The sequence below is a fragment of the Oreochromis aureus genome, linkage group 13 (genome assembly GCF_013358895.1).
Source record: "Oreochromis aureus strain Israel breed Guangdong linkage group 13, ZZ_aureus, whole genome shotgun sequence".
NCBI lineage: Eukaryota > Metazoa > Chordata > Actinopteri > Cichliformes > Cichlidae > Oreochromis > Oreochromis aureus.
The window spans coordinates 31,642,992-31,670,902 of NC_052954.1; the positions used below are offsets into that span (position 1 = coordinate 31,642,992).

Sequence of the window (27,911 nt, forward strand, 5' to 3'; positions counted from 1 at the left end):
AACCCAGCTGCTCTCACAGGGACTTAACTGGCCCATTGAAGCAGAGCTCCGAGATCCTGGAGGCAGATTTCCATACAGACATTTGAAGAGGAAACTGGACAAACCAATACGTTTGAGGCGTTTGGGTTACCAAAGAAAAAGTGAGGGTGGAGGAGTGGCTGATGCACTGTGTGTGTGTAATACGGTGACACTGTAACATTCAAACCACTCAACCTTATGTTTTGAAGTTGTTTTATTTGTTATTTTGAAATAAGAACCATGAGTTTTATTAAAAAAACAAAACAAAAAAAGCAGCATGTTGTATAAAACAAATGCATTTTATATTCATTCTGAACAATTAGCTTCATCCAGTTAAGGCAAGTTTATGACGTCAAAGATATGAAAATGTCATCAATCCAACATTTCACTGATTCACTTTCATTTTGATGTGTTCAAGCTAGCAGACACACACATACAGTACTGTAGTGTTACTGAGAATAAACAATTTTGGTTTCATTACCAAACTATTTGGATAAGAGTTAAACTCTGTCCTAAAAAATCCATCCCCGAGCTTTAGCAATGTCAGTTTATGTTACTGTTTTCTTGTTATGTTGCGTGACTTTCATCTTTTAAATGTTTCACAGTTTTGTTATCGTTGATGTGGAAACGCTTCGATCTCACACGCTCATCACCACTTCTGAACGGTCTTTTCAGAGACAAACTGTCCGTGAGGCTCTTTGGCTCCAGGTGGCAGCAAAGCCAGGTAGACCGGCGTGACAGCGCCCTCGTCTGGCGACTTGGGAGCTTTTGGTCCAGCCATGTCGGTGCGCACCCATCCTGGGCAGCAGGCGTTCAACAGGATCTTTTAAAAAATCACATTTAAAAACAAAATCTGTTAGTAACGATGATTTAATGGACCCAAAACCATGAAAAAACAAACACTGAATATAGAATGTCTACATTGTTAGTTATATATTTCAGTTACCCCGTCATTCGGTCTCTCCTTGGTCAGACGACGAGCATGAATCATGGACAGCACCTTTAAAAACATCGACACACACAAATATAATCAGTGTCTCATAATATGGTTTCAGGTCAAATCTTCATGGCTCTGGTTTATAACAGCGAGTTTCCAAATTTACACAGTTTACGATCCCAACACGTAAAACGTGGAAACACACTAATCAAACGTACCGTCACTCCAATTTTAGACACTCCATAGGCCGTGTCAGGCCAGCCGCGCTCTTTATGTTCGCCTTTCTTGGCCTCATCGACAAATCGTTGCATCAGTTCCACCAGCTCCTCCTCTGTGATGTTCTCGTTGCGGAAGCGCTGCTGGAGGTCCAGGTTGCACTTGTTCAAAGCACTGATGCTAACCATGCTGGAGACGTTCACCACACGACCTAAAACACACAGACGTACACATGCAGAGGGTACTAAAGCTCCTTTGTGCTCTTAGAGTCCTTTAAACTTGATAAACTCCAAACAGCTTCCATCTGAGGTTTGTTTCAGAGACTGATGGATGTGCTTTGAGCAGATTCTCCAGGAGGACTTCTGATGTTCAGTTAAATGTGCGTTCTTGTTTTTTAGACCCGTGTTTATGTAGCTATGATGTATCAGAATGGCTGCTGTGAAAGAGCTTTCCTGCTTTCTTTAACCGATGCCTATTCTTCTCGTCTATCCTCTGCTCTCCTGCCTGTCAGGCAGAAATAAATCTCAGTAAGCCATGCTGAAGGAGGTCCTAAAATTAATTTGAAGGACAAACAGCAAGGGAGGCTGCATAATCGAAGATGCATAGTTTTATCATCTGAAGGAGCAAACTCACCTTGAAGGTCTGGCATACAGCTAGGATACAGACATCATGGCAAGAGGAAGACTCTAAACAACTCTTCCTGATTGATGTCTAATAAATTTGAAAACTAAAAGTTTCTCATTATCAGTTACTGACATGTACGCTCACTTCATTTAAAATGCAAACTTTCAAGTAAAATATGATGCAGATTGGGTCCAGCTGTACCTCCAGGTTTGATGATCTCATTGAAGACAGTCCACATGTTTCTGGTGGAGAAGAAGTTTGTCTTGAGGGTCACCTCCGCCTGGGTGCCAAACGGAGTCGTGTCTGCCACTGAGGAGACAGCGTGATCTCCGTCAACATTACAACATCAGTGTGTGCAGCTCCACAGCACTACAATATACATCAGCACATCAAGTTAATTACCTTTGAATGCTATCGCAGCGTTATTGATGAGGACGTCCACTCCTGCGTATTTCTGTTTGAAAAACTCGGCGGCGGTTTTGATGCTGTTCAGATCGTCGATGTCCAGCTGGTGAAACATGGGCTTCAGTCCCTCTGAGTTCAGAGCCTTCACCGCTGCCTCACCACGGCCTCTGCAAGAGGAGCAAAACGTCCTCATATATATTCACTTTGGCTTCGATCTCATCGTTTACACCTTATACCAGCTGAGATTCTCAGTCTTTCTCTCGTCATTTTGTCCTTAAAGGCCCTGAAACAGGATGAAGTTCCATCACTGAGCGGTGACTCTCTTTTTACCTGGCATCATCACCACGGTCATTTGCTGTACACATAATGGAACAAATGTGCAGCAAGACATGTTCACAATTTCAGGTTGAAATCGTGTGTAAGCGCCACATTTCACCCATTCTTTTAATTACATTAAAGATGTAACATAGCTGCTGCAGGAATATATTCAATTATTCAAACCAATTTATAGGCTTGATCACATAAATGGCTGAAAAACAGATTCACTTTCATCTGACCTCAAACTTCAGTGATTTCCATCATGAGAGTATGAGACAGGACAGGACAGGAATGCACTGAACAGCCCATTACTCTAATGTGCATCCCATCACGTTAGAGATAAACAGCAGCATGAGCATACCAAGTACCAACATAAATATATCACTTGACTTTTCAGCAACACCTGTGTCACCTTCTCCAGTTATTTCTAAATATATATACATACATATGTGTGTATGTATATTCTTTATGCATGTTTGCCACCTCAGTGGGCACTCAGTTGGTCAACTGTGTGCAGAAGGAGAGTCAAATGATGCATCAAATGCCCTATTTTTCCCCGCGTGTGCATGCTCAGAGCCTGAAGCAAGAAGCTTGGATGAACAAACAAACCACAGTTGCAGTTCCTGTTAGCTCTGACCGAGGTTTAGTTTTGTTTAAGCTCCTGGTATGCACAAGTGTCAAGATGATTAAACTGCAGATACGTGAACATTTATCACCCTGGTCCAGGTGTCACCAGGTGAGTCACTTACACATTTCTGGCAGTGAGATAAACATCTCCTTCAAACTGTTTGCAGAGCGCTCGGACAATGGCCAGACCGATGCCCTTGTTACTTCCAGTTACCACAGCAACTCGGGTTGACATGTCTGCAGAAAAAGAGAGAGGGATCAGTGTCTGAACTCCACACAAGTGGTGGTTAAACTCGGACGTGGGCCCTGCTCTTGGAGCATCGGCTATCTAAGAAAAATAAAAGTTTAGTGACGTTATCATGCTGAATTTTTTTTTTTTTTATTATATAAAAAAACCTTACAAAGAGATAAGATTTAAGAATTCCCTAAAATATTAATATTTAAGTGCAGCCTGACATGAACATACTGAGATGTCGGCATCACGACCCAGTGCGACACAGCTAAGCACACATTCGGCTGGTTTTTTGTTTGTTTTTTTAAATTTGTGTGGGAAATATTAAAAATATATGTTTATTTTTTTCCTGCACATAAACAATTTTCTGGCAGGTGTTTTTGACTTCTTCTCCACTCTGTGCTACACAGTGCTCTCACTTTTTCCTTTGTCCCTGTGCAGACATACAGTCCCACTAATTTAGACTTTTCTTTGGTTCTCTGGGCTATGGAGTAACTTCCTGTTTTCCTAGGTTCACAGTTAGCTTACTGAGGCTGGGGTGCCTGCCCTGACACGGTGGTTGGTTGGGAGGGCAGCCACCTTACAGCTGGCCTTGGCCAGTTTTCTGTCCCTTTGTTCCAAGTGTCTCCTTTATGTGTCAGATACTGTAGCTGGCACTATTTCCCTCTCAATTTAGTGTTTTTCTGCTATAGTTTTTAAATTCTCTCCCCAGTTTCTCATCTGTAGCTGTTGGATAACTGGCCTGACCGTGAATGTGTGTGTTACATCTAAGTGGAGCTCCAGACCTGGTGGAAGTCCAAGGGAAACCATCCGGGAGGGGAAAAAGTGCACTGTCAGTTTAAGGAAGTAAATACTGGAATAGCTTACTAATTAGAATAAAGGAATGTTCTGCATACTTTTAAAGCAGAACTGAAACTGTCTTATTGCAAACCAGATCACTCATCTCCTGTATTTCTCACTTGGATATTGTACATTTAGGGGGCTGCAGTCAAACAAAACTTTTTCATGCCTTTTTTTCTCTGTTTGTGAAAGAGAGTTTGAGAACCGCTGCGTTAAAGATACCAACAGAAGGCAAACAGACTTACGTTTAGATAAAGTGAGTCAGCTCTATTAGTGCTTAGAGGTCAAAGGGGGAAACGGAAGCCTGCTGAGTCATGATGACCGCTCCAGAGAGAAAAATAGTGGGAAAACAAATCCACATATATTATTCCAATAATTTTAGGGAGGAAATGACATACTGCAGCTTTGAAATACACTGCAGAGTGTGTATTAAATAAGTTTAGTTGTATTTGCAGTTAAAGGAGCTGTGTAGACAGTGCGATCAGCCCCGGGTCAGTCCAGATACAAACGATACAAACACGCTGGTTTTACGAGGCATGTGCAAACAGCACGTGATTGTAAATTACACCATGAAATTAATAATTTATCCAAACTTCCTGTTTAAAAGCCTTTGATCTAAGATAATCAGAAGACCTTTCACCAGTGGCTCGTTCTCTGTTACATAACGCTGACTTTCAGTTTGCAGGTCGGACCGACGCCTCCTTAAATCCGCTAAAATTCAAACAAGGTGCTGACAAACGAAAACTGTAAGATATGGCGGAGGCCTCACACTTACTGAAGCTGGGGTTTGGTGCTGAATGAGGCTGCAGAGAGGACAAAAAGCACTGCACACGAAAATGTACGACTGTAAAGAAAACAGAAAAAGAAGAAAAGCAGGGCGGCGTTCTGCGCAGGATCGGTGCGCATCCCCGGAAAAACAAGCGGAACACGTGGGATGGGGTTATGTATAACGTTAATGTGGACAATATTTAGGCATTTCTCTCCGTTTTGGATCAACGAAAGGATTTTAGGAAGGTTTGTGGGACCATCTGATAAAAATAAACGACAGCAGAACAGATTAGGGATCAGTGCTGTGGCTCACTGAAGGGTTTTTATGTGGCATGTAGTCCTCCAGCACCTTACAAAAAACCTCTTAATTCATCATCCATTTGTAGTTTTTTGTGATTTTTAAAATTGTTACAGTGATTACAGTTTATTTGTGCTCTTAAGACTTACAAAGTCTTAAGTATGTTGTGTGTTTCGATAGAGAGAACTGTCCAGATGAGCGTGTGTTTACCTACAAAAAGAGACCATGAGAGGTCACAGTCACAGAGCTGGACGAACTGCCCGGAAGAGGAGGCAGAAACACGAAAGCAGCGCCCGGTCAGGTAGAAACACACCGACTGCTTTAAGTTAAAGTGTTTCAGTGCTGCGTGCTGAGTCAGCTCAGACTCTCTATCCCTCTCCCTGTCTCTCCAGTGTCTCTGTGTCACCAGCCGCAGTATGTGAAGCTCATGAAGTTTCTTCACCACAGAGGATTTTCCTCCACACTGCTTCAGCCAGCTCTCTTCACTGGTACCACATCCTATATTGTTTTCCACATCCTCAGGAGTATCATATGACCTGAAAAGGAGAGCTGCCCATTGTTTGTTGGATGATTTTAGGTTCATTCAGAACTTCCCAACTGACTTCATCAGGATTTTTTGTACAGTAAATATATTTACTGAAGCCATGCCAAATTTTACCATCATGCTATGAATGTTTTCTGAGTTACAGCATCTCACAGAACGTAGGCATGAAGTACACACTCTTTATGAACTGACCTCAAAACTACTTCACATTATAATATTCCAGAGTTTTTAAATTTTCACAATTTCCCAAGTACGGGAGCATCCTAATCAGTTTTACACTCACCCCAAGTATGACACCTAAAGCCAGAATCATCAGCATGGTTGTCATGAATGTGAGACCCCTGTGGGCCAGGCCTGAGCCTTTTGAGTTTTGAAACATTTATTTAAAACCTCACGTGATTGTGATCAGTGGGATATTTCCAAACTACTATACAGTGTTGTCTCTGCATTTCACAGCCCTGAGCTACATTTATGAGTATTTAAATATTACTATACTAGGTCATTGTTTTTACATAGAAGACATCTGGGCTGAGCCTGGTATCAAACAAACAGACCCTAGACACCTGTCCCACATGCTGATATGACCTCTTGACCCTCAGCTGATTCAGAAGGATTGAGTTGGGAACCTTTTTCAGACCTGGTTGGTTTTGTAGAGCATGACTGTGAGGAGATTTTCTGTTGGTATCTTCTTGGGCCAATCAGAGACATTACCTACACAGACAGTTTGTGTATTAAATCATGATATTCACATGTACATTTGGTTCATACAGACACAGGCAGAGGACTGCAGACTCTCAGAACCATAAAGGTAATCCAGATTCCCTAAACGCCACATTTTTATCAACACATATTATGAACTTTTTGCATCTTCAGGAAAAAAAAACAAACAAAAAGTGTATTTTATTTTGAAAATCACAATGTGGAAACTTCAGGGAATAAACATAGCAAGTCGCTGACAGGCTGAAGTTGTTATGAAAGTGTCATAATGTTAGAAATAAATGATTTACTGGTTTATTAAAATTACTTTTAATAACTTTTATCATATTTTGTTAAACTCAGCATCCACTTGTTCACCTTCTTTGTGACCACGTGCCTGATATTAGCAGTAATTCTGAATTCTAACTGAAACATGAGCATACATTTAAAACCATCACAAAGCACACACTGACATATGCACAACATGTTATTTTAATATTAAGCTTTATATTATTCATAAAGAAATAATTGTATATTGTTTATATAGCTTTCTTATAGGTTTTGTGCTCGATCTGTTAGGCAGTTAAGGATTTATTTATGTGTGTTTTGCCTTTTTATTTATAAGAAAGAATTAAGTTAAACTGCTGCTTCATAAAAAATACAAACATGATTACTGAGGTAATTTGTGTAGTCACCATTTTTTTAAACATTTGAATTGGTTACTGTTTGGAATTAGTTACAGGATCAAGTGTAGATCCTGTAGTGACGTTTGAATGTTAAAGCTTCTCCCTTTATCTGTTGGTGTTTGTGTGGCAGCCCGGTCAGCTGATTATTTCTCTGCCGGAGTCGTGCCTCCTCACAACCTCCACCGTTCTGGACAGCTACCTGGGACGGTACATCAAGAGGTAAACACAGAATGTAAACATATTCCAATATTTCCATCCTCTCTACGGCATGCAGGATTTAATCTATGTATGGGTTAGAGTGTCATAAGTTTACACAAGCTCAGACTCAGTGCCAGGTTAATTGTGCACCTGTACTTCACACTAACTCAGCACACAGAAGGATTCAGCTGATGGACTCCAAGTATTTTAGCCAGAATGAGATGAAACCAATCTGTTGCTGGGTGTTTTTTTTCTCTCTGCAGCTGGAAACCTCGTCTGTCTCCCCTCCTGGCCCTCTGCATCTTCTTGGTGTGTGAGCGGCACAGAGGAGAGGCCTCTGATTGGTTCCCTTACATCGATGTGTTGCCCACAGTTTACACCTGCCCCGCCTATTTCAGTGATGATGTCATGGCTCTTTTACCTGCCAGTGTGCGAAGGCGGGCCTTGGAGCAGAGGGAGGCAGTGAAGGAAATGCACTCCTCCAATCAGGAGTTTTTCAGGTGAGTGCGGTTAAGGCCGGGATTTGTACTTGCTTGTGGATCAGCTCGTTTTATAAAAATTGGTTGTATGGGGCTTAAAATGCATCAGAATAAAAGTAATTGTTCAAATGATGTTCTTGTGTGAAAAGTGAATGATCACGCTGTGATTGGTTCACTGGTTCAGGTCCCTGCAGCCGGTTCTGAGCCAGCCCACAGCGGATGTTTTGACCTATGAGGCGCTGAGGTACACGTTCCTTATCTTTGACCATATGAACCGTTTACATCACAGTATTAGTGAATGAGAATACTATCTGTAACTAGGCTCCTCCTTCTTTTCCCAGGTGGGCGTGGTGTAGTGTCAACACTCGCACTGTCTTCATGAGCCATCCTTCAAGCAGCTTCCTCTCAGGACCTGATAATTATGCTTTAGCTCCCTTCCTGGATCTGCTCAACCATCGCCCTGACGTGCAGGTAAATGTCATGCTGAATGAAGACTGTAGATGTTGAGTCGGAGCTGGTTGTACTGATGGAGAGCGTATGACTGTATTTCTTTTGTCAGGTAAAAGCAGGTTTTAATGATGTGACAAGTTGTTATGAAATCAGGAGTGTGTCCGGGACTCTGCGCTACCAGCAGGCCTTCATTAACTACGGTTCCCACGATAACCAGCGGCTGTTGTTAGAGTACGGATTTGTCACCACCGCCAATCCCCACAGTGTGGTCTATGTGGACACAGGTAAACCTCTGCAGTAGGTTTTGTCAGGGGGAAGTTTTTGCCCTATCGTCGAATCAAATTTATATTTACATATATTGATCATGATATATTTATGAATGTGCTAATGAACTTTTATGAACATATGACCCCCTGGATTTAATATAGGTCATTACTTTACATGTTGGTAATCTGAAACAAGCTGTTTTCCTACCTTCATTCTTCCTTTAAGTTCATTCTGATTGGCTACCTCTCACAAACAGCCATCATCCCCTCTCACTGCTGTGCTACAAAGCAAACAGAGGGGAAAAACGTAATTTAAAACGAGTGTTTAGAGCAGTATTATGAAGCCTAAGCCTTTGCTTAAAGGGATTATTTGCACATACACCAACCTCATTATTTAAAACTTTGGAAACATGTTTATTATTTGCATCTGCCAGTGTAACATTAGATATATGAGAGAAAACGTGGAAAACTGTTTGGCTTAAAACTTGATGTTTGTGTGTTTCACTGTGATCCCTCAGATCTGCTCTGTGATGTTTTAAGAGGTGACAGAAGTTTGACTCAGAAGATCAAGTTTCTTAGAGAGAACAATTTCCTACAGTAAGACGTGGTTTACATACTTAATGATTCAGCTGTAAACAGGACTAATACTTAACTTGGATACAACTCTATGCAAAAATGCCTTCATATGTTTCCTGCCTTCCTGCCAGTAATCTTACTGTGTCCAGTGACGGTCCCAGTTGGAGGCTGATGACGGCTCTCAGGCTGCTGTCGTTGCCACAAACACTGTAGTAAGCCTAAACACACATTTATACATGTACATCAATGTGTTTTGCACCAAAATCTGGATGTCCATTCACAATCTTGATCAGTGGAGTGGGCCTGTACATGTGTGTGTGTTTTCACAGCCACCAGTGGAAGGCAGTGTTGCTCGGCCAGCTGGTGTGTGAGGAGAGCGAGCAGTGGAGTGTCCGGATGGCTAAGAGTCTCTGTCAGCGACTACTGCAAGACACATGTAGCGCTCTAGATAAGGTGTGTGCACATGTGCGTGAATTTAACTCTGTCCCTGTTTTGCAGCACATCACCTGATTCCTTTTTCTCCTGCACTGTGTGTGTGTGTGTGTGTGTAGGTCTCACACCTCCTCCAACAATGTGAGCAGCCAATTAGGGAGCAGCTAAATGTGGTCAAGTCACTGCGGCAGGAAGAGAGGTGCATCCTGGGAAGCTGCCTCAAGGCACTGGAGGAATCACACAGACATACTGACAGTCCACTTGGTGCTGTGAGCTGACATCTGATTGGCCCTCTCTTCTGGCAGCTGCTGCAAGAAGCCAAGTGATTGGCTGAAGCATTTCCTGTGCTGTGTGTTGACTGAGAAAAGCAAAAGGATGATCTGTTACTTTCTCTCATCACCACCAGCTTAACTGCTCTAAGCTAAAATACTACTACAGACTCGAGCAGAAACTCAGAGCTCAGTCCTTTAAACAGAAAGGATGCATCTTCAGCTTTAAATACGCTAGTTTATATATTTATTTTTGTTTTAATTAGTAGTTAGATTTTGTATTACACATTTTATGAAGCCACCATATATCCCAGCTCCTGTTTATGTTGTAATTTACAAGGGACATATTTCAACTTTCAACTCTCATCTTTTTAGTGTTGGAATTTACTAGAGGAGCTTTGAATGATTCATGGATCAATATAATCCCTGTTTATGTCATACTAGGACTTGGTGCCCAATTTTGATGCTCTAAGTTTTTTCACCTCCCTTTAAGCCAACTTTCTTCTGATTGGCTGCCCTTCACAAACAGATGGATCTGAAACAAACAAAAGATCTGTTGCATAATAAACAAAATGCGGCCTTGTTTTTAATGAAATGTGATTTTATTGAGTCAGACGACACCTTGTGCATTTCTAAACAAACATTAGGTGAGGAAAAGTGTTCAGACTTTAATGGTTATCACTGGCTCACTGGAAAGAGTTTCTTCTGCAGAGTAAAGTAAAACTGTCCAGGTGACTCTGAAACTCAAGCAGTTAATGATGCATTTTTCCTGTTGTTATCATATTTTTGGGCCCGAAACAGATCATAGTTCTGTGTTAACACGTAAACAGTGACTGATTGGAACAGTGTCACTGCAGAGAGAAGTGATCCTGCTGAACGGTGAGCTGTTTTCTTTTATCTCTGCGTAATGTGATTAGTTAGGTCAGAGCTGAACAACAGCCTTCTTCTTTGGGTGACGCTGGACAGTCTCCATGGCAACTGTGGCTTCATAGAGGGGGACTGCTTCCTCGGGCTGAGGCCTGGAGAGACACACAAGGTGAATTTGATCAGAATCTCATTATAGTCTCATTTTAAAACAATCTGAATCCCAAAATCCAGGAAATAACTACGGTCTGTACTAACATGCCTGCACCGTTATTTGTCTTTTAAACTAAAGGCTTATTAAATTAAACATTTACTTCTTTACATTAAAAGAATGGTAGGCTATTCGCAATCGTTCCAGCCTTCTTCAACCAAAGCAGGTTTGACAGCCCTGCACTAAACTGGAAACTAAACTTCTGCAAGTGCTGTTCCAGCAGAAGTCTAATGTTAAAAACGTATTGTAATGAGGTATTTCATCCAGATCCAGACAGATTAGGCAAATTCCAGAGCTGTCAAAAATAGAAGAAATCTGTCTTGGACATGTGAAAGGGAAAGGTCTACTTTCTATATCCATCCATCCATCCATTCGCTTCCGCTTATCCTTTTCAGGGTCGCGGGGGGCACTGGAGCCTCCCCGTGGACAGACAACCATTCACACTCACATTCACTCGCACATTCACACCTATTATCCAATTAACCTATCCCCACAAGCTGCATGTCTTTGGACGGTGGGAGGAAGCCGGAGTACCCGGAGGGAACCCACGCAAACACGGGGAGAACATGCAAACTCCACACAGAAAGACCCCGGCCTGATGGTGGAATTGAACTCAGGACCTTCTTGCTGTGCGGCAACAGTGCTAACCACCGTGCCACCGTGCTGCCCTACTTTCTATATGTTATAATTTATTTAATGTCTGATTGTAAAGGTTTAGCAATAAACAAATTAAATGCCTGGAGGAAAAAAAAGCATAAAAGACACAGGTGAAACAAACTGTTTTTGTGCATTTAAACAGGCTTCATTCCAAACAATAAATACACGATTAAAGCCAATTCAATATAAGTGGCTAATGAGGAGATATATGTCCCCGTGTGAAACTTCATCACACCTCTGGTAATGTTCCAAACATATGTAGTAATTGTCTAAGCTGCTGGACTTGGGACTTTGCATGTTTGTGGGAACCACATGTGAGCATCCTGGAAGCTGAAAAGTTGACCTCATGTTGAAATGTGGATTTGTGTACTTTATCTAAAATCGTATGATCCCACTGAGAAATGTCATCCAGCACTCAAACTAGATTTTGAGGTTACCTGAGTAATCCACTTGACATTTTCTCCACGATATCTTTCAGAATATCTGCAAAAGTCTGTTAAGGCTTCAGAAATGCACATTACAGGGTTAAGTTTTTAGATTATATGCTGCGAGTACAGGATACGGAGGTATCTTCCTTGCTGCGATGATGATGCTGTCCAGACTTCAGGGTTGAGGAAAGACACAGAGGCTGATTTTAAATAAAGTAATCTGCAATCTGGAGGATCCAACTGCAAATACACAGAGAGGTGAGGAAAGGGTTACTGAAGATGGACCAGACTGAGCTGCATTCAGATGCTTTAAAGCCAGAGAGATTGTTTCTATTCAAATAATAATAATAATAAACTACGAAGTTATCACTTTATGATGCCGCTGTTGAGTCTGACCCCAGCTCACCTGCAGGTCTTGGTGGGATGTAACCCAGTGGCCGCCCACTCCCAGCACACTGATGATGTCATGTTTGTGTGGAAGTAATTTCTTCTCCTCTGACTCCACTTCCTCCTCCTCTTCATGCAGATGAACTACACACACACACACACACACACACACACACGCAAACAAACACAAAGCTCTTTTCTAATGTGTCTGATTTGTGCCTCTTCATCCTGCCTGTGACCAGACGTCTGACTGCAGCACTTTGAAGGATGCATCAATGAAGGATGGAGGAGAGTCATGAGAGGAGCACAGGTGTGTCCACGACGTATAAAACAGGTGCACGACACAGTCTGAATATACGAGCTGTGGCAGGAAGTCTTTATATTACAGATATTTTAGTCGTTCCATCACAACTCATCAAATGTGCCTTGTTGAGTGGATGTAAACACCCGTTTTCTGCAAAAACTGTTTTCTGCAATACGTGATTGGACATCCAAATACTGTAGAAACTTCAAGTATCTAAACTAGAAGGAGAGGATGTGAGGAAAAGCAATTTTATTTTTTACCTCCAGAGTCAACAACGATATCCACTCCCAGTCCTCCCGTCTCCTCCATGACCACCGACAGCAGGTCTGATGAGCTGTTATACACTGGAATAACTCTGGCTTCACACATAAACACACATATATGAGAAAATGAGTCACTGCAGCTCAGAAAACATTTAAAACAGAGAAACTCACCGAGTTGTGTGTAATTCTACTCGGATCACATTTAATTTGCAAACTGCAGTTTTCACTAATGACCACATGATGGCAGCAGATTTTAGATGAAGAAATAATATCTTTATCTTCCCATAAATAGAATTACAGCTTAAACACCAATGACAGTTATGTTACTAATCAAGCTAGGAAGCAAGGCAGGTCAGTGGGGAAGAGAGGAAAAGAGCTCACCTACTAAGGGATCCTGAACACCTGAGGAGAATATGAAGGTGAGGAGAGGACAGGATGCAGAGATAAAAACAGGTTGGAAGCAGAGTACGTGATATGAAAGGAATGACAAGAAAAGGGCAGTTTCGGTATCTAAAAATGTGATTTTGGAGAACATTTCAAAGACGCAAGTTTTTCAATGCGAGCTACAGAAATGTCAGCGTGGGTCGGTACGCACCTACGCTGGGCCGAAGCTGCTCCAGGAAAGTGTGATTCTGTGGCGAGTGTGACGTCGTCAGCACCTTCGCCCCGTGGTAACAAGCCAGCTGGATACACATGAGGCCAAAAGACTTCGCAGCAAGAGGGGATGAGATCATTACTCGTGTGTGCAATCAAACTAGAGCTTTGCTTTACAAGGTCGCACACAGTTTATATTTTGAGTGTTTTTACGTACGCTGGCTCCGTCCGTGACCAGGAGTGTGTGTCCGGCCGCCATGCGAGCATGTGTGTGCAGAGCACTGTAAGCGCAAAGGCCGTCACGCAGCGCTCCTGCCACACACACCGAGCTGAGCTTCTCTGGCTTCTGAACTGGAGATCACAGAAACACAAAAATGCTAACTGAACAGGTTATTATAGGATTTTATTTACAAGATTTCAAGTTTTAAGAACTTTACGTTGATCTAAAATCCATCTACCTAGAAAGTGATTGTCACTCTGTTCTTTTCCAAGGATTATAAATGTAGTCAGAGACTATGGGGGTGGATCAGGGCAGTGTGTGCACTTCAGGTGCTTTTACATTTCTTTCAATCTGAAAGTTCTGATTTAAAAAAGTTGAAAGTTCATGCCGTGCAGAGGTAAGGTGGACACACAATCACATGAAAGAAAAACATTCTGCCCGTCGACTTTGAAGCAGAGCCGAGAACGGGTTCACCTTTTAGATCAGAGTGACCTTTTTTCTGAAATGATTGGTGAGGCAGTGCTGTGAGATTTAGTATAGTCAAGGGGTCAGAATAAAAAACACAATACAGACCTAAAAGAATTTAGAATTAAGTTTACTATGTCATAAAATCTGATAGATGAAAGTAGGAAAAATAAAATTCACATAATAAAGATGTGAGAGAGCGTGCATCTCACCTAAATAATATTCATCGGTGTCAATGACCTCACAGAGTCCTGAGAAGCTGGAGTCCAGGGGAAGGATACCTGAAGAGGGAAGATGAAAATGGGAAACGTGGAGCCGCTTTCACAAAGATAAAGTTTAGATGCAGTTTAGAGAAATCAAACAGTTTTCAGAGAAATCTCTAAATTCTTTGTACTAGAGTACAATGAATTATGGGTGAATTAAGACTTGCTTCTAAGAACCAAGTGACTGCATGTCTATTTACTCTAGCAGAAAAATATGTCTTTTATAACTATTCAATAGTTAAAAGAAAATTTTACTTTGAAAATTTTGAGGGGGGAAAAAAAGTGTTAATCCTACTGTGCATTAAGGAGACAACAAAAAAACCCACAAACTTTCCCTCATCACTGAGTTAGCCCGCGGTTATCAAGGTTATCAAATTCTTTCGGTTTTAAATTACTGTTAGTGTCTATTTTGTGCAAGTTTGGACTTGTTTAACCCTACAAACCAGTCCAATTGTGTTAAAGTTATTTTTGTTATAACATCTTCTTGAATATGATCTAACAATATTCAAGATTTTAGTCAGATGTGATATTAAAACATATCCAACTTAGAAAACTGAGTCACAGTTCAGAAACAATGAACAATCAAAGACATGTGTAAACTCAAGTAATTATTCCTAAAAAGATTTAAACTTATAGAAATTCTGAAGATGCAATCCTACAGAAAACCTCACATTCTCCATCTCAAAAATCATCCCTACCTACAACCTCATCCTCCGGCTGAAAGAAGGTGACCTTGGGACCAACTGTCAGGAAAAAACAAGGAAACAGACACAAAAATTAAGACTCGTGAATGATGCATCACAAGGTCTCTTACTCACTCGGCACGAAAACACAAACATGTTAATTTGTTCTGAACAATAAAGCTAATTTCAGAGTCAAAATTTGTGTCTGTTTGCGACCTTGAAGGACGACCCCGGCCACCTCTCTGCCGACAGGGATTAAATCCCTCTGCATCCCGACATCTCTGAGCAGCTGTGACAGACATCAGCAGAGTAGTGAGTTATTATCAGTGATGCATTTATCAAATTATTTCAGTTCAGAGGCAACAAAAGCAGCAAGAAAGTTAAGAAAAATTAAACCACAAATATGTCTTTTTTGGATGTTTTTAAACACATTGTGAGTGTGCCTCGATGACCTGATTTAAACAAACAGCTTTTCTAGCCCAGCCGTGTTCGTAAATTGCTGCCAAGTCAGGTGAAATTAATCATCCCCCTCTGATTTGGACCCAGGAACCATCAAACTAGACCAAATCCTTTGGTCTGGTTTGACGTTTCTGCGGGAATGTGCCAAGTGTGGTACGAAGGAGGGGGACATCAGGTAGATAGTTTTTTTTTTTAATTAATATTTTAAAGCATTTTGAGATCAGGTCCATTCTCTTAATATGATTAGAAATCTCTTCCACAGTTACAATATTACAGTTAATAATAGATTAAGCGCTGCTGTAGGCTACTGTAGCTCATTAATGGGAGTTACGATGAGCTACTACCTATATGGGAAAGCCTGGAGCCTGAGTGAAATGAGGTAAAGCCCCGAGTTATTATATTTATTTTTGGATGGTTCACTTATGAAACAATTATGTTTCTTACTTTTTCCAGTTTTATTCTTTTACTGTGGTGCAGTGACCCTGCTTTGCAGCAAGAACATCCTGGGTTTGAATCTAGTCTGGGGATTTTCTGTGCAGAGCTTCCATGCTCTCCCCGTGTCTGAGTGGACTCTCTCCGTGTACTCCGGACTTTCTCCAAACACATGTGTGGGGTAGGTTAACTGGTTTGACTGTGAGTGTAATGGTTATCTGTCGCTCTGTGTTAGCCCCGTTACAGACTAGTGACCTGTCTAGCCCTCTTGACCTATGAGAGCTGGGATAGACCCGAGGCCCCCTGCAACCCTGATTTGGACAAATGGGAGAATGTGTGTGGATTAATATCAGTTTTGGCCAAACTAGCCTGAACTATAACTAAGCTACACTAACCCACCGGGAAACATGTTCAGTGTTCAGTCACAGATCTCACACTGTTAGTACCTTAAAGTCCAGTGGGCTGAGTCCACACGCCTTCACCTGAACTCTGACCTGATGGCTGGTCAGGACATCTGGGAGAGTCTGGAGAGAAACACACAAAGCCGCTCAGTGTAACAATGAAGACAAAGGTAAAAGTCATAAACACAAAAAAACAGCAGAAACGTAAAAAATGTTTACACTAACTAAGAAATAAATCATGCATATATCTGACATGATCTTCTAAAACATTTTAATGCAGCTTACTATGAAAGACCAAAAACACCTGCTAAATAATAATCTTTACAGACAGTTAGTTGTTATACACATTCAGAGAAGCAGGGATTGTTCAGTAGACTGAGACTAATCAGCAGCAGCGAGTTAAATATGCAGATTAAGCCTGCACAGCGAATTTGCTTTTCTAATAAGTGCCTTTAATACTGACGTGCTGTAGTTATTCAGCAGGAACCTCAAACTCACCATTTCCTGGATAACGAACTTGGGTTCAGCATCACTGACAGCTCGGCAGTACAGACCTTTCATAACGCTGCAGATTTTCATCAAATCCACACACACAAAATATCAAAATATTATCACGTGACCGTATGGACTAATGCTCTTCATATAACAGCTGAGTCTAATATAGGAAAAATCAAACCGCCGGGATCGGTATGGATAAACTTAATCAGCTGACCTCCTCTTCTTCGTTGTTTTTTTTCTTCCTATGACTACAATACCGCCCACTACTGGACATGTAATATGAAATAAATTATTGGTGTTCGATTTCGTATATAATAATAATAATAATAATAATAATAATAATAATAATAATAATACAAGAAGAAGGAAAACAATACGTTAATTAAAACTGTTTTAAGAAAACCTTATGCCTTAACAAAAGCCAGTGAATTACTAGCAAAAACTCAGTTTAATGAATGAATTTCTGCAATTATTTAGCAAATTTTATTTTTCTGCTACATTAAACCAGTTATGTTCTAGTTTTGCTATATTTTATTTTACATTAATGAGCTATTTTTTGTTAAAGGGTCAATATATTATGTTTTTAGTAATTTCCAGTTGAGTGATATTACAATAGTAGTATTTGTTATGTAGCTCTGTTTTATTCTTCTACTACTAGGCTATTATTTTATTTTGGTGTTGGTTTTATGTATGTGTTGCCAGCAAGGATGAAATATTAGCCATATCTTATTTATTTATCTATTTGATTCATTACGTATTTTATGTTATGCTAAGAGTTTTTAAAATTATTATTAATTTATTCTTAAAATGTATAAATGCATGTATTTTCTAATTAACAGCTGCCGACAGGAGCGCTACTAATCCGTTTATTTCGCAGAGAATCCCTGTGATCCGGACAAGAAAACCGTTCTCGCGAGATTTCGTCGATGTAATTTAACGTGAGAGAACATCTCGCGATATCTCAGTGGCGTTACCCCATTTTCCAGCTGTCCCTCAGTCGGTCAGGATTCCAGAGCCACGGGAGATTCACCGGAAAGGGTTTTAGTGATAAAGCAGCAAATTTTGGGAGAAGAGACCACATTGTGTGGTCACATAAGCATCCATCTGCCTAATTTATTCAGCATTCAACGATGGAAAGTGAACTATGAGGTAAGAGCCGAGTGCAGTATGGGTGATGTGAAAGAATGTCCCTGAGCGGGCTGGCGTTAGCTCATCACTGCTTAGCCTGCTCGCTAACTGCACTGACAGCTTTAGAGGCATTAAATGGATATTTTTACCGGCGTGGGATGTACTCCTACCAACCTCCATAAGTGATGTGATGAGATGTTCAAGAATTTAAGGAAATGCGTGATATTAGTTATTGAAACAAGATCGGAGCGTAAGAAACTGTTAAGACGATGCTACCCACCCACTGTTAACAGTTAGCCTGCATGCTAATGTTAAATCACTGCATCTGCATTGGCTGCCTGCCTGTGACCTAACGTTTAATTTCACCAACGTGTTCCTTGTGTTTATCTGGAGTCTCGTTAGTACCCGGATCTGCTGAGAGTAAGATGATGAGACGACAGTGCTGACAGTGCGAGGTCAGAGAGCTGCTCTCAGGGTGGAGGTTTGCTCAGTAAGCCTAGCCTTTGCTGATATAAGTCCGGATTTTAGCCACAGCTGCTTGTCCAGTCAAAACAACCCTCCGAGTGCCTTATAATCTATCTGAAAGGGATTAAAACGCCCGTGTGTGTTGAGCGACACACTTCATCATTTGGCGAGTCCAGCTGAGATGATGCAGGAAGTGAGGAGGGATTGCCAAACGAATCTTTCCTGTTACTGTAAGCGCTCCTTTTCCAGAGAATTTAGCACACTCCCTCTGCATTAGAGAAGGTGTAACATGAGCGTTTTGATTGACAGGGCTTACAAGGCTCCATCGGCTCGGTCTGGTTTCCATGGTAACGTGGATGCTGAGTGGCCGTCATGAAGGTGGGAGGACTGGAGCTTGTTTCATTCCCGAGTTGATTAAAAAAAAACGAAAAGAAAAAAGAAAATCTAGCCAGTACTGCTTTGATGTTGTTATGAAAACTGGAAGAAAGTGGGCTAAGAATGAAAGGAAGAAATCTGAGCACGTTATTTTTTGGTAACCTAACTGGACATTGCTTGGAAGTGTTGGTGTATTTCTGCTTTGCACCCTCACTCAGTTCATGGCTGGTGCTTGTTGGGTCTGCATCCACTGCGACACTTGTTTGGGATTGTAATTTCTGCGTGTTCTAATCGGTGATAATGTTCAGGTGATACTTGTAAAAAGACAAAATGCCAGATGTGGCGTTTCAAGTCTGTCTAATGCATTTTAATAATGGTCATTATAGGTAGGGGACCTGTGTTAACCTGACACACAAAATTAACATGAGACAAAAAATGTGATCCACAGCTAACTCTCCTCAGCAGAACAAAACATAATGACATGCACTAATTACTATACATTTACAAAAATGCACTCACTGAATAGCATGCTGTGTAATGCTAGCTAACAGTCTTTCAGCAGTTACGTGAGAATCCATCAGTTCACGACAGAGACTGATGGTAGATGTAGAAAGGAACAGCGATGCACCAGAGTAACCTTATACCTAGAGAGGAGCTGTTTTGCATCTTTTTAAAACTGCTCTCTCTGTGTCTGTACTGGACTTTGGCTTTAGGCAGGTCTGTGTTTATTTAACAGGGACAGTGGATGTTAATGAACATCAGTGCAAGAAGATCTAACAAGCCAGAGTTTAGCAAAACTGCTAACTTGCCTCAGTAGTGACTGGTCAGGTCACATAAAACTATGTGATAAAGAAAAACATCAAGATATGTATCAAAACAAACAACACATCACACAATAAAAGAGTTTAAAATGATCACATGCTTGGTTTGTGATAAACCATTGTTTGAGATGCGCCTTAAAAGTGGGATATACAGAGGGCTCCTTTATTGGTATTAACAGTCTAAGGTGGACTGCTAGTAGACATTGAAGGCTCTGATTGTTTCTAAATGTATTTAGAGTCCCTATCCTTATCATAAGCCAATCATTGTCAATATATTTTCGCTGATTGGTACTGGCTTCAATCTTTTGTTTTAAGAAATCATCCATTCACTTTGTGTTGCCAGTGGTTATTTCGTCTGCACCAGATTGGCCAAGATATCTCCCAACTACTGAAGAGGAGGGCCTTTTTTATATTTCTTTGTACAATGTGCTTTATGTATATATATGATATCATACAGCCCTGACTTCTCCTGTAGATAGAAGGCAGGGCTTGAAACAGTCACAAACAATGCTCACAACAGTGTATTTATTGTATGGAAAGAACGTGAACTATTGCGGTAATTGGTGAACCAGTACGGTTGTCTAATAAAGCGAAAAAGTAGAAGCTCAGTGCAACAAAGGTGAATATGTCTGTGGTCACTAAAATACCACACCTGTGGTTTCCTATAAACCTAACTGCATGAAGGGTTATAAAAGTGACACAACAGACTTTTCTTAGTTATCTCTGTGTCTTCATCGTGACTCTAAATGGCAAAGTATTGCCAGATGTGCTGAAAAAAGTTATTGTGAGTGCACAATCTGGCTGTGACAAACAGACAGACAAATGAGTGATATGGCAGAGGAGAGTTTGTGTGACTTCTGAAAGTGTGACGAACAATGGATAGCATTAGATGTCATCTAGCATGTTCGGCGTTAACCTGGTGAAGACTACACCGAAGACAACATCCCAACAGTGAGGTGTGAAAGTGGAAGTGGGATTTTTACGGGGCTGCGAGAGTTCAAAAGGTGTTGAGGAGGAGACATCAATGCATCAAAAATACTGTAGAACACGGGGAGTCTGTCCCACAATAATGAACCAAACACCAATCTCAGCATTGCATAACAGTTTGTTCCAGCGTATCCCAGAACTCCATTCAACAGGGTCGGTTGTTTTATTTTATTTACTCTTTTTAATTGCAGGACTTTTAGAGGGTAAGAAAAATCAGTATATTGCACAAACAAGGACAAAGTTTTAAGATGGATCAGGCGGTTAATCTACATTCTATTATATGAAAACCATAACCTGGAGCCCAACTCAACCTTTTAACAAATCTGCTTATCTTGGTAAACTTGATCTTCTACCAGAGGCCTGGAAGCTTTCTCTTATCTGTGTACATGCATGTAACGGTGATGAAACACCGTATAGTCATACTGCCATACCGTATGACAAAGAATACCATTGGCTAACCTGATAAGAAGGTTAACAGTGTAAGAAGGACAGATATAGGAAGTATATACTGCAACTGCAACTCAACACATCTCTATTCTCTCATTTCACTACCTTCGTTGCTTTGTTTACTGCTTTGGCTGCTGTAACATGGGAATTTCTCAGTTTTGTGCTAAATAAGGTTTCCAACCTTGGTATCAGGGTCAGAATTCCAGCTTGAGCTCAAAGCTCCTGCACAGCCATCGTAATGGGTGTTGCCACTGATATTGCCTTATTACATGTTTATTCACAACAATACAGGATGTACAGTATGAACATACAGGACAAATGACGCAGTTGTTCATCACTTGCTTTGTAATCATTGTTTAACGAGATTTTATTTCACATTTCAAGAATAACAGGTAATCAGCAGCAGCACTAACAATAATCTCAGGATAAAAAGTGTTTGAGCAGCTTGAGTGAGAAGTAGGCAAAATTACTGCTCCAAATCTACTCAGAATTTAAGAAGCTACATGGTGAGAATAGTGTTTTATTTCCTTTTTACTTGCTGTCCCACTGATGAAGTTGGTGTTGCCTTCAGATTTTAAAGTTTTTGCAGCATTGCTAATCAGGGAGAAGGCAAGACATGTTATCCAGGACCCCGGTAGCAGGAGGGGCCTTTCAAGAAATGAAATGTTTTTGGTTTGAATATTTTTTTCTTGTTAGTACCATGATTAAATTGCCTAAATAAATCCAGCAGGTGAATAAACTTTCATTCCAAAAAATGAGGAAGGGTGGCCCTCTGATTCCACTTTCACAACTTAAAAATAATGGAGTGAGTCTGGCTTCACTGCACAGCTGATGTATTCTGATTTCTGTTTCCTCAAGACAGTAAAACTCAGGTTTTTAAAAAAGAAAAGAGGAAAAAGAGGGAAGTCCACTCTTAAGAAATACACCCACAGAAACAGACACAGAGTAGAACTAACAGGTCAAGAATGGTTTAGCTAAGAGCAGTTGCAGGAGACTGAGAGATGTCAGATGTGACCCTGTACCTATTAAATTTACCCAGCACAACAGCCAGAGTGAAGCAGCAGCAGGTCCCCCTCCAGATAATGTGGCACAAGCTGAGCTCATATAGTGGCAACTAAAATTATTCAAAGCAGTCAGCATATTGATAACAGTTTCAACTGAAGCTGGGCAGCACTAAAATCAACCAGCATTATTCTTTATTGTATCAGCGGTTCCTAACCACAAGTGTGCGATGAGCTAAGCAGGGCCATTGTGTTTCAGGCTGATAAAATATTGCAAAATATTTCAGTGATGCTGGTTCTTGATTTAAAAAAATGGTTTGTAGGTAGTTGCTTAAATGTCTGTGGATGCATTTATTTAACTTTTCCTAGTTCTAACCAATGAAACGCATTATAGAATCTAATGCGTTTTAACATGGTGCTTTTAGGCATGTTCAACCAGCACACTGGATTTACAGAGTTACACAATTATCAGGATAATTACATTATTAAATAATCTTACGTCAAGACTTGATGATCTAGTTTAACCTCAGATGGTCCTTGGCACCAAACAGGTTGACTACAATACGAGGCTGTAAGCAGGTTAGGAGGCTAATGTCAATCGTGTGTGTGCTTCATTCTTGTAGAGGACTGTCTGTGTAGCAGATGGTGAGAAGATGATGTGAAAGAGGAAAACGAGTGTTGTCCTGAGGGTGATAGAAATGGTGAATAAAGGACAGAGTGTGTTTTACAAGTGTTACAGAAGTAAGGCTGCATAAATATAAATAAATAATAAACACTTAAATAAAAAAATACATTTACGGTTGCTTGTCAAAGCAAAGCTCGTGCAACTGTAGAGTAGTAGTTGTAGACTATGTCATGTTGGGAAACACTGGTTGAAAGGTGAATTTATAAATGTGCAAACCTATGATGTATCCTAGATTTTTTTTTAAAATGTAGAATGGGGAAAAATGTCCAGAGATGCTGAAGAGATGTAGATGTAGAAGGCGGGGTTGCCCACAGAGACAGTTTATGTATAGGGCTCACATGTGCTGTGTCCCTGGTACTAACGTTCAGTGGGATGTGAAGCCTGGGGGGGATGATTGGATGGGAGAGATGCACGAGGAGCTGATGGAGGCACTGCTCTGGTAATCTTGTGTTTGTGCTGGGTGGGTGTGGGTACTGCCACCTATCAAGCCTCAGCACTTGACAGCAACGTGATAAAAAATGTGGTAGAGCGTGTTGGAGACGGATGCAGAGCTTGGGGTCAGTGGCACAGGGTGTGCTCAGAGCGGGTGTGTCTTTCACGTGTGAGTGAGAAGAGGAGGAAGGAGGGGGTTGGACTTGGTGTGTGTGTGTGTGTGTGTGTGTGTGTGTGTGTGTGTGTGTGTGTGTGTGTGTTTGATAAAATGGACATGTTATTTATATGTGGGGGAGTATGTCGAGTGTGAGCGCTCATGCAAGAAGCCTGCAGTTATTAATATCAACACTATCACTGTTAAGCCATGTGACAGAATGCAACAACAAAATAACAAATGAATGTTCTTAAGATCAGGGTTTACTTCTGTCATTTAATGATCTTCTGCTTCTCCTTCTTATGTGCTTGTGCTTTTGTTTACAGTTTAGTAATTTGCTGACTTTTTATTTATTTTTTTAAATTATAGGAAAATATTAATTATTACCGCGAGCGGCTGAGGACACAAAGATTGTGGCACAATGACGTCAAAATCAGCCCAGGACACAAACAAAGCGTCGAGTATAACGGCGCTGTTACATGGGTAGTCGTGCTCCAAACCTCGATTTTCAACTACGAGAAGTCTGTTTTCTAATGCATCACATTCTACTGTGATATTAACAGGAGAAAACAAGGACAACTTCACATTCTACTTGATGATAATAGTAATAATTATGATTATAATTGTGATTATTATTATAATAATAATCTGCTGATTAGTGACACAACAGTATCGGGTGAATAACAGGGCCTTGCCAATAACAGGTGCCATTTCCACTAAAAGTTTAAAAACGGTGTATCAAATGCACCGATATAAAATGGTAACGAATGATCTGCGTTACCCTGATTAGTTGACATAAGTGTACACATGTTAGATGAACAAGTAAAACAGGAGAGCTGCTTCAGAAGATTGTGATTGCAGTGTTTGCAATCACAGTGGATCAATCTGTTGTCTGATTTGACTGAGTTTTGATCCAGCATGATGTGAAGTGATCATAGAATAAATGTTAAAAAAACTGACATTCATCATGTGTTATCTCCATGTTTATACTGTGAGTGAACATCACATTTACTCTTCCTGTCTGAGAGGGTCATTTCTCTCTCAGAGGTGATTCATTTCATTTTCTCTGTGCTGAATGCAGTGTCAGGAGTTCTTTTAACTGGTGTGTTCATAAGGTGCTTTTTCACTTCTCTGATCAAGAGCAACATGGTCACTTTAAGACAGAAGTAGAAAAGGCGCTTGAGGGGAATTGGAAACTATAAGCATGGATTGCAGCATTTCTTTCTGGGAGGCACAGTACAGTTCAGAGGATGTCCACAGCGATAAGAATATTGGAGTGGATGAAGCATCAGTAATGCAGGAGCTTCAGCAGGAAAATGAGGGGGAGGGACAACCCGAAGCCGTTAGAGTGTGTGTGTGTGTGGGGGGGGGGCAGAGGGGCTTAAACTGTCATCTGCCACAAGCCATGATAACAGACTCTAGTTACATCCCAGTGCTCTAATTATGGAGACTAATCCCACAATTACAGTGTATATATACGGGGTAAACAGAGCATTAAACCCTTAACTGCACATGATAAATATGACAAAAGATTCAATGCAACAAAGGGCTTCAAATTAATTTCTGTTCAGTACTTGAAACATGCTATTGTTTCAGAAAGATTTGTGCCTGTTTTTGTCGTACAGTTCTGCAAAGGCAAGGTCACACTCAGGCTGTGCGTGCTGATGAATAAAGTAAGCTGGGGGATCTGGCCTAAAGATCATATCAGGAGCCTTTGCCGTTACATATGTGTCTCCTGACACATTTATTTGAATTTGATGTGATCTCCATATGTTTGCCTTAATGCACATCCTACAGCTTTAGCTCAGGACTGAAGGCACAAATATCTTTATCCTGATATGATCTTTTATTTTATTCTGAAAGGTCAGACTGGTGATGGACTTTTCAAGCAAAAAAGCTGTTGGCTTTTCACTTCTGTGATCTATAGTTATCTGTGGCATTCGATATTTCTCTTTTAGCATCTTACCCACGACATGACAGAGTCGAGGTTTGGCAGGAAAATGCCCAAAATTGTTTTAAAAAATGTGTTTAAAATTGCAATGAAATAATTAATCACTCCGACCTTTAATAAAAACATGCTGCGTGTGGCGTCTTAAAAATATTTCTACATCTGGACAAGTTGTTTGAATCATAAATACCAAAACCAGATTTGTTCTGTGCATGTGCAAACATCTACATCTACATAGAGGGAACGCTTTCTGACAATCAGCTGATTGAACTGTCTTACAGTACGTCAGAGCAGTTCACCAACAAGTAATAATTGACCTATTTTTAATTTCTTGTTTTTGTTGAGAATCTCTAATATTTTAGAGCGACGTTGGTGTGTGACTGTTCTGATCTTTCAGGTGTGCCCAATGAGTGCTTTTCTTCATTCACTATGCCGTTATCAGTTTACTAAATTAAAAATGCAATAAAGATAAATAAGAATAAAAAAATAAATAAGAATAAAAAATAAGGCACACCTCTAAGATGCCTAGTGAGTCGATTGATGGCTGTCCTTAATCTGTCACAACTATTCAAGCTTCTTCTAAGTTCATGATGAGTACGAATGTTTGGACAGCGCTATTATTATTTTTGCCTCCAGTGTCACGATGGGTGTGATCCTCTTGTTCTTACTTGGGGTTTTGTGTATAACTGGTTCTTGTAAACAAACGTCAGTTTGTTTCACAAGCAGCTTAATCTGTGGTGAGGACTTTATGCAACTTGAATTTTCACTTACTAGATTTTGAAATGCTGGAAAGTAAAAATAATTCAGCAGTTTTTAAGCCCTACACTTTCAGCTACTGTTTCCATTCTTTATAAATGGCATCATCTGTTGAGCATCAACTCTAAACTGTTGTGTTTTGCTATCATTTTTCTGTAGATGACTAGAAGTTTAATCACTTCTCCCTGTGTGTTGTTTAAACTAGGCAAAAAATGTTTGCAGGTGCTCAGCTGCTTCAATATTCTTTGGTGTAATATCCAGCCGTGTGTGCGTTCGTGTGTGTGTGCGTGCATGCGTGTGTGTGGGGTGGGCTTTGTTCCTCTGACCTACTTAAGTTGGTTACTTTGTCCTCCCACTCTGATGATAATGGGGCACACACTCCACAGCAAACCCTTCAATAGGCCAAGGACAGATTCATACTGAAGGGTTTAGCAGTCTTATTGATACAGCAATATCAGAGCGATTTTGGAAAACCATCTTTGTATTGAGTTTTCTGATTTGTTTGAGCACTGTAGACTAAATTCCATCTGTCCTTATGTTGTTTTGAAATCCGATGAGTCGCCATCTGAGAACTTAATGTAATAAACTCGAGCTATCATGCGTGGCCGGATCCCTCTGGGACTAAATGGAAAAATTGCATTTTTGATTTGGACTCTCAAACAGAATTTGGCCTCACTGTTTGGTAATTTTTTTGTGTGCGTTAAGCTTGGGCACAGTAAAAGGGTCAACAACCCACACATACATATACTCATCCACCCGTCCCAAGTCCTTGTCTGTTGCAATGTATGTCACATTGTTATTGTGGGCTGTCTGCTAGCTGTGATACGGGGGTGGGAGGCAGGTCTGGATCTGATTATCATGCCTTTGCTAATGCAGACACATAAGCTGTTGTTGTAAGAGATGAGAGTGCTGGAAGAAATATAAGTTACATTTATTTTTCCAACTTTTCTGTCTGTATTGTCTGTAAGAAATACTGACTTTAAAATATTTATTTAGATTTGACGCTAACATTGCTTTTATGAAGTTACGGTTGTAGCTCACTGGCTCTCAAGTGTCTTGGTTCTATAATAAAACCAACAAGGAACCATTAGCTACTAATGCGAGCTGTGTAGACTATTCAGAAATAATTCCAGCACCTTCAGCTAATGCCCAATTTATAGTATGTGGGTATGTTTTCGCATTGGTTTCTGAATATGCAGAGAGAGCGATTATGGGACTGAAACCAGAATGTGTAAGTTGTCTGATTACCACAAAAACAGCTCCGTCTGCTTACCTGTAGGGCAGGGGTGTCGGACTCCAGGCCTCGAGGGCCGGTGTCCTGCAGGTTTTAGATCTCACCCTGGGTCAACACAGCTGAATAAAATGATTAGTTCATTACCAGGCCTCTGTAGAACTTCAAGACATGTTGAGGAGGTCATTTAGCCATTTAAATCAGCTGTGTTGGATCAAGGACACATCTAAAACCTGCAGGACACCAGCCCTCGAGGCCTGGAGTTCGACACATGTGCTGTAGGGCAGGGGTGGGCACCGAGGGGCCTGGAATTGCCCACCTCTGCTGTAGGGGAACACAAGATGGACTAGAACTAGCTAGTTACAGCGACTGAACTTTCAAAATAAAGGCCTTTTCACACCAGGCGTGTAAAATCTGTGCAAATATTTCTGCATTTTTAATGCAGCCGTTTACACTGACTGCGTAATTTCACT

General features: G+C 40.8%; 4 protein-coding genes across 7 annotated transcripts in view; 2 read left to right on the top strand and 2 right to left on the bottom strand.

Moving 5' to 3' along the window:
• Positions 1-214: 214 nt before the first annotated feature.
• Positions 215-5,122, bottom strand: LOC116318414 (carbonyl reductase [NADPH] 1-like). Its single transcript, XM_031737414.2, has 7 exons — positions 4,993-5,122; positions 3,268-3,382; positions 2,198-2,367; positions 1,997-2,104; positions 1,174-1,382; positions 965-1,018; positions 215-841 (listed from the first exon to the last, which is right to left on the bottom strand). The coding sequence occupies exons 2-7, from the start codon at positions 3,378-3,380 to the stop codon at positions 668-670; spliced, it is 828 nt and encodes a 275-aa protein (XP_031593274.1). The 5' UTR covers positions 3,381-3,382; positions 4,993-5,122; the 3' UTR covers positions 215-667.
• setd4 (SET domain containing 4) lies at positions 5,105-10,306 on the top strand. 2 transcript variants are annotated; one of them, XM_039621756.1, is made up of 13 exons: positions 5,105-5,231; positions 5,464-5,584; positions 5,676-5,771; positions 6,598-6,635; positions 7,340-7,428; positions 7,671-7,907; positions 8,071-8,130; positions 8,228-8,357; positions 8,446-8,620; positions 9,121-9,199; positions 9,310-9,390; positions 9,472-9,631; positions 9,730-10,306. In XM_039621756.1, the coding sequence occupies exons 2-13, from the start codon at positions 5,509-5,511 to the stop codon at positions 9,886-9,888; spliced, it is 1,380 nt and encodes a 459-aa protein (XP_039477690.1). In that variant the 5' UTR covers positions 5,105-5,231; positions 5,464-5,508; the 3' UTR covers positions 9,889-10,306. The 2 variants fall into 2 exon arrangements, with proteins under 2 accessions (XP_039477690.1, XP_031593272.1); XM_031737412.2 differs by having other exon boundaries at positions 9,508-9,631.
• A 153-nt stretch (positions 10,307-10,459) lies between these two features.
• On the bottom strand, positions 10,460-17,237 carry cryzl1 (crystallin, zeta (quinone reductase)-like 1). Of its 2 annotated transcripts, XM_031737421.2 has the most exons (13): positions 17,009-17,237; positions 16,556-16,633; positions 15,435-15,507; positions 15,234-15,278; positions 14,485-14,553; positions 13,805-13,938; positions 13,589-13,700; positions 13,375-13,395; positions 12,991-13,089; positions 12,446-12,570; positions 12,174-12,279; positions 12,049-12,094; positions 10,460-10,898 (listed from the first exon to the last, which is right to left on the bottom strand). In XM_031737421.2, the coding sequence occupies exons 1-13, from the start codon at positions 17,087-17,089 to the stop codon at positions 10,802-10,804; spliced, it is 1,086 nt and encodes a 361-aa protein (XP_031593281.1). In that variant the 5' UTR covers positions 17,090-17,237; the 3' UTR covers positions 10,460-10,801. The 2 variants fall into 2 exon arrangements, with proteins under 2 accessions (XP_031593281.1, XP_031593282.1); XM_031737422.2 differs by lacking the exon at positions 13,375-13,395.
• Positions 17,238-17,982: 745 nt separating this feature from the next.
• itsn1 (intersectin 1 (SH3 domain protein)) overlaps positions 17,983-27,911 on the top strand; it is a 51,405-nt gene continuing 41,476 nt past the window's right edge. For both annotated transcript variants that reach the window (XM_031737419.2, XM_039621337.1), the window contains exon 1: positions 17,983-18,157. The gene's annotated coding sequence lies outside the window, so the exon portion shown is untranslated. The remainder of the gene's footprint in view (positions 18,158-27,911) is intronic.

What these genes read in the sequence shown, in the direction of transcription:
- LOC116318414 (XM_031737414.2), bottom strand. Translation starts at nt 3,380, where the DNA reads ATGTCAACCCGAGTTGCTGTGGTAACTGGAAGTAACAAGGGCATCGGT. An exon ending in CGCTGCGATAGCATTCAAAG is followed by an intron (nt 2,105 to 2,197) that starts GTAATTAACTTG and finishes CTGTCTCCTCAG; the next exon opens with TGGCAGACACGACTCCGTTT. An exon ending in TGTCTAAAATTGGAGTGACG is followed by an intron (nt 1,019 to 1,173) that starts GTACGTTTGATT and finishes ATGTTTTTAAAG; the next exon opens with GTGCTGTCCATGATTCATGC.
- setd4 (XM_039621756.1), top strand. Translation starts at nt 5,509, where the DNA reads ATGAGAGGTCACAGTCACAGAGCTGGACGAACTGCCCGGAAGAGGAGG. An exon ending in CGAAAGCAGCGCCCGGTCAG is followed by an intron (nt 5,585 to 5,675) that starts GTAGAAACACAC and finishes CTGTCTCTCCAG; the next exon opens with TGTCTCTGTGTCACCAGCCG. An exon ending in TCGTTGCCACAAACACTGTA is followed by an intron (nt 9,391 to 9,471) that starts GTAAGCCTAAAC and finishes AATCTTGATCAG; the next exon opens with TGGAGTGGGCCTGTACATGT.
- cryzl1 (XM_031737421.2), bottom strand. Translation starts at nt 17,089, where the DNA reads ATGAAAATCTGCAGCGTTATGAAAGGTCTGTACTGCCGAGCTGTCAGT. An exon ending in GGCCGGGGTCGTCCTTCAAG is followed by an intron (nt 15,279 to 15,434) that starts GTCGCAAACAGA and finishes TTTTCCTGACAG; the next exon opens with TTGGTCCCAAGGTCACCTTC. An exon ending in GCAGCTTCGGCCCAGCGTAG is followed by an intron (nt 13,396 to 13,588) that starts GTGCGTACCGAC and finishes TATTCTCCTCAG; the next exon opens with GTGTTCAGGATCCCTTAGTA.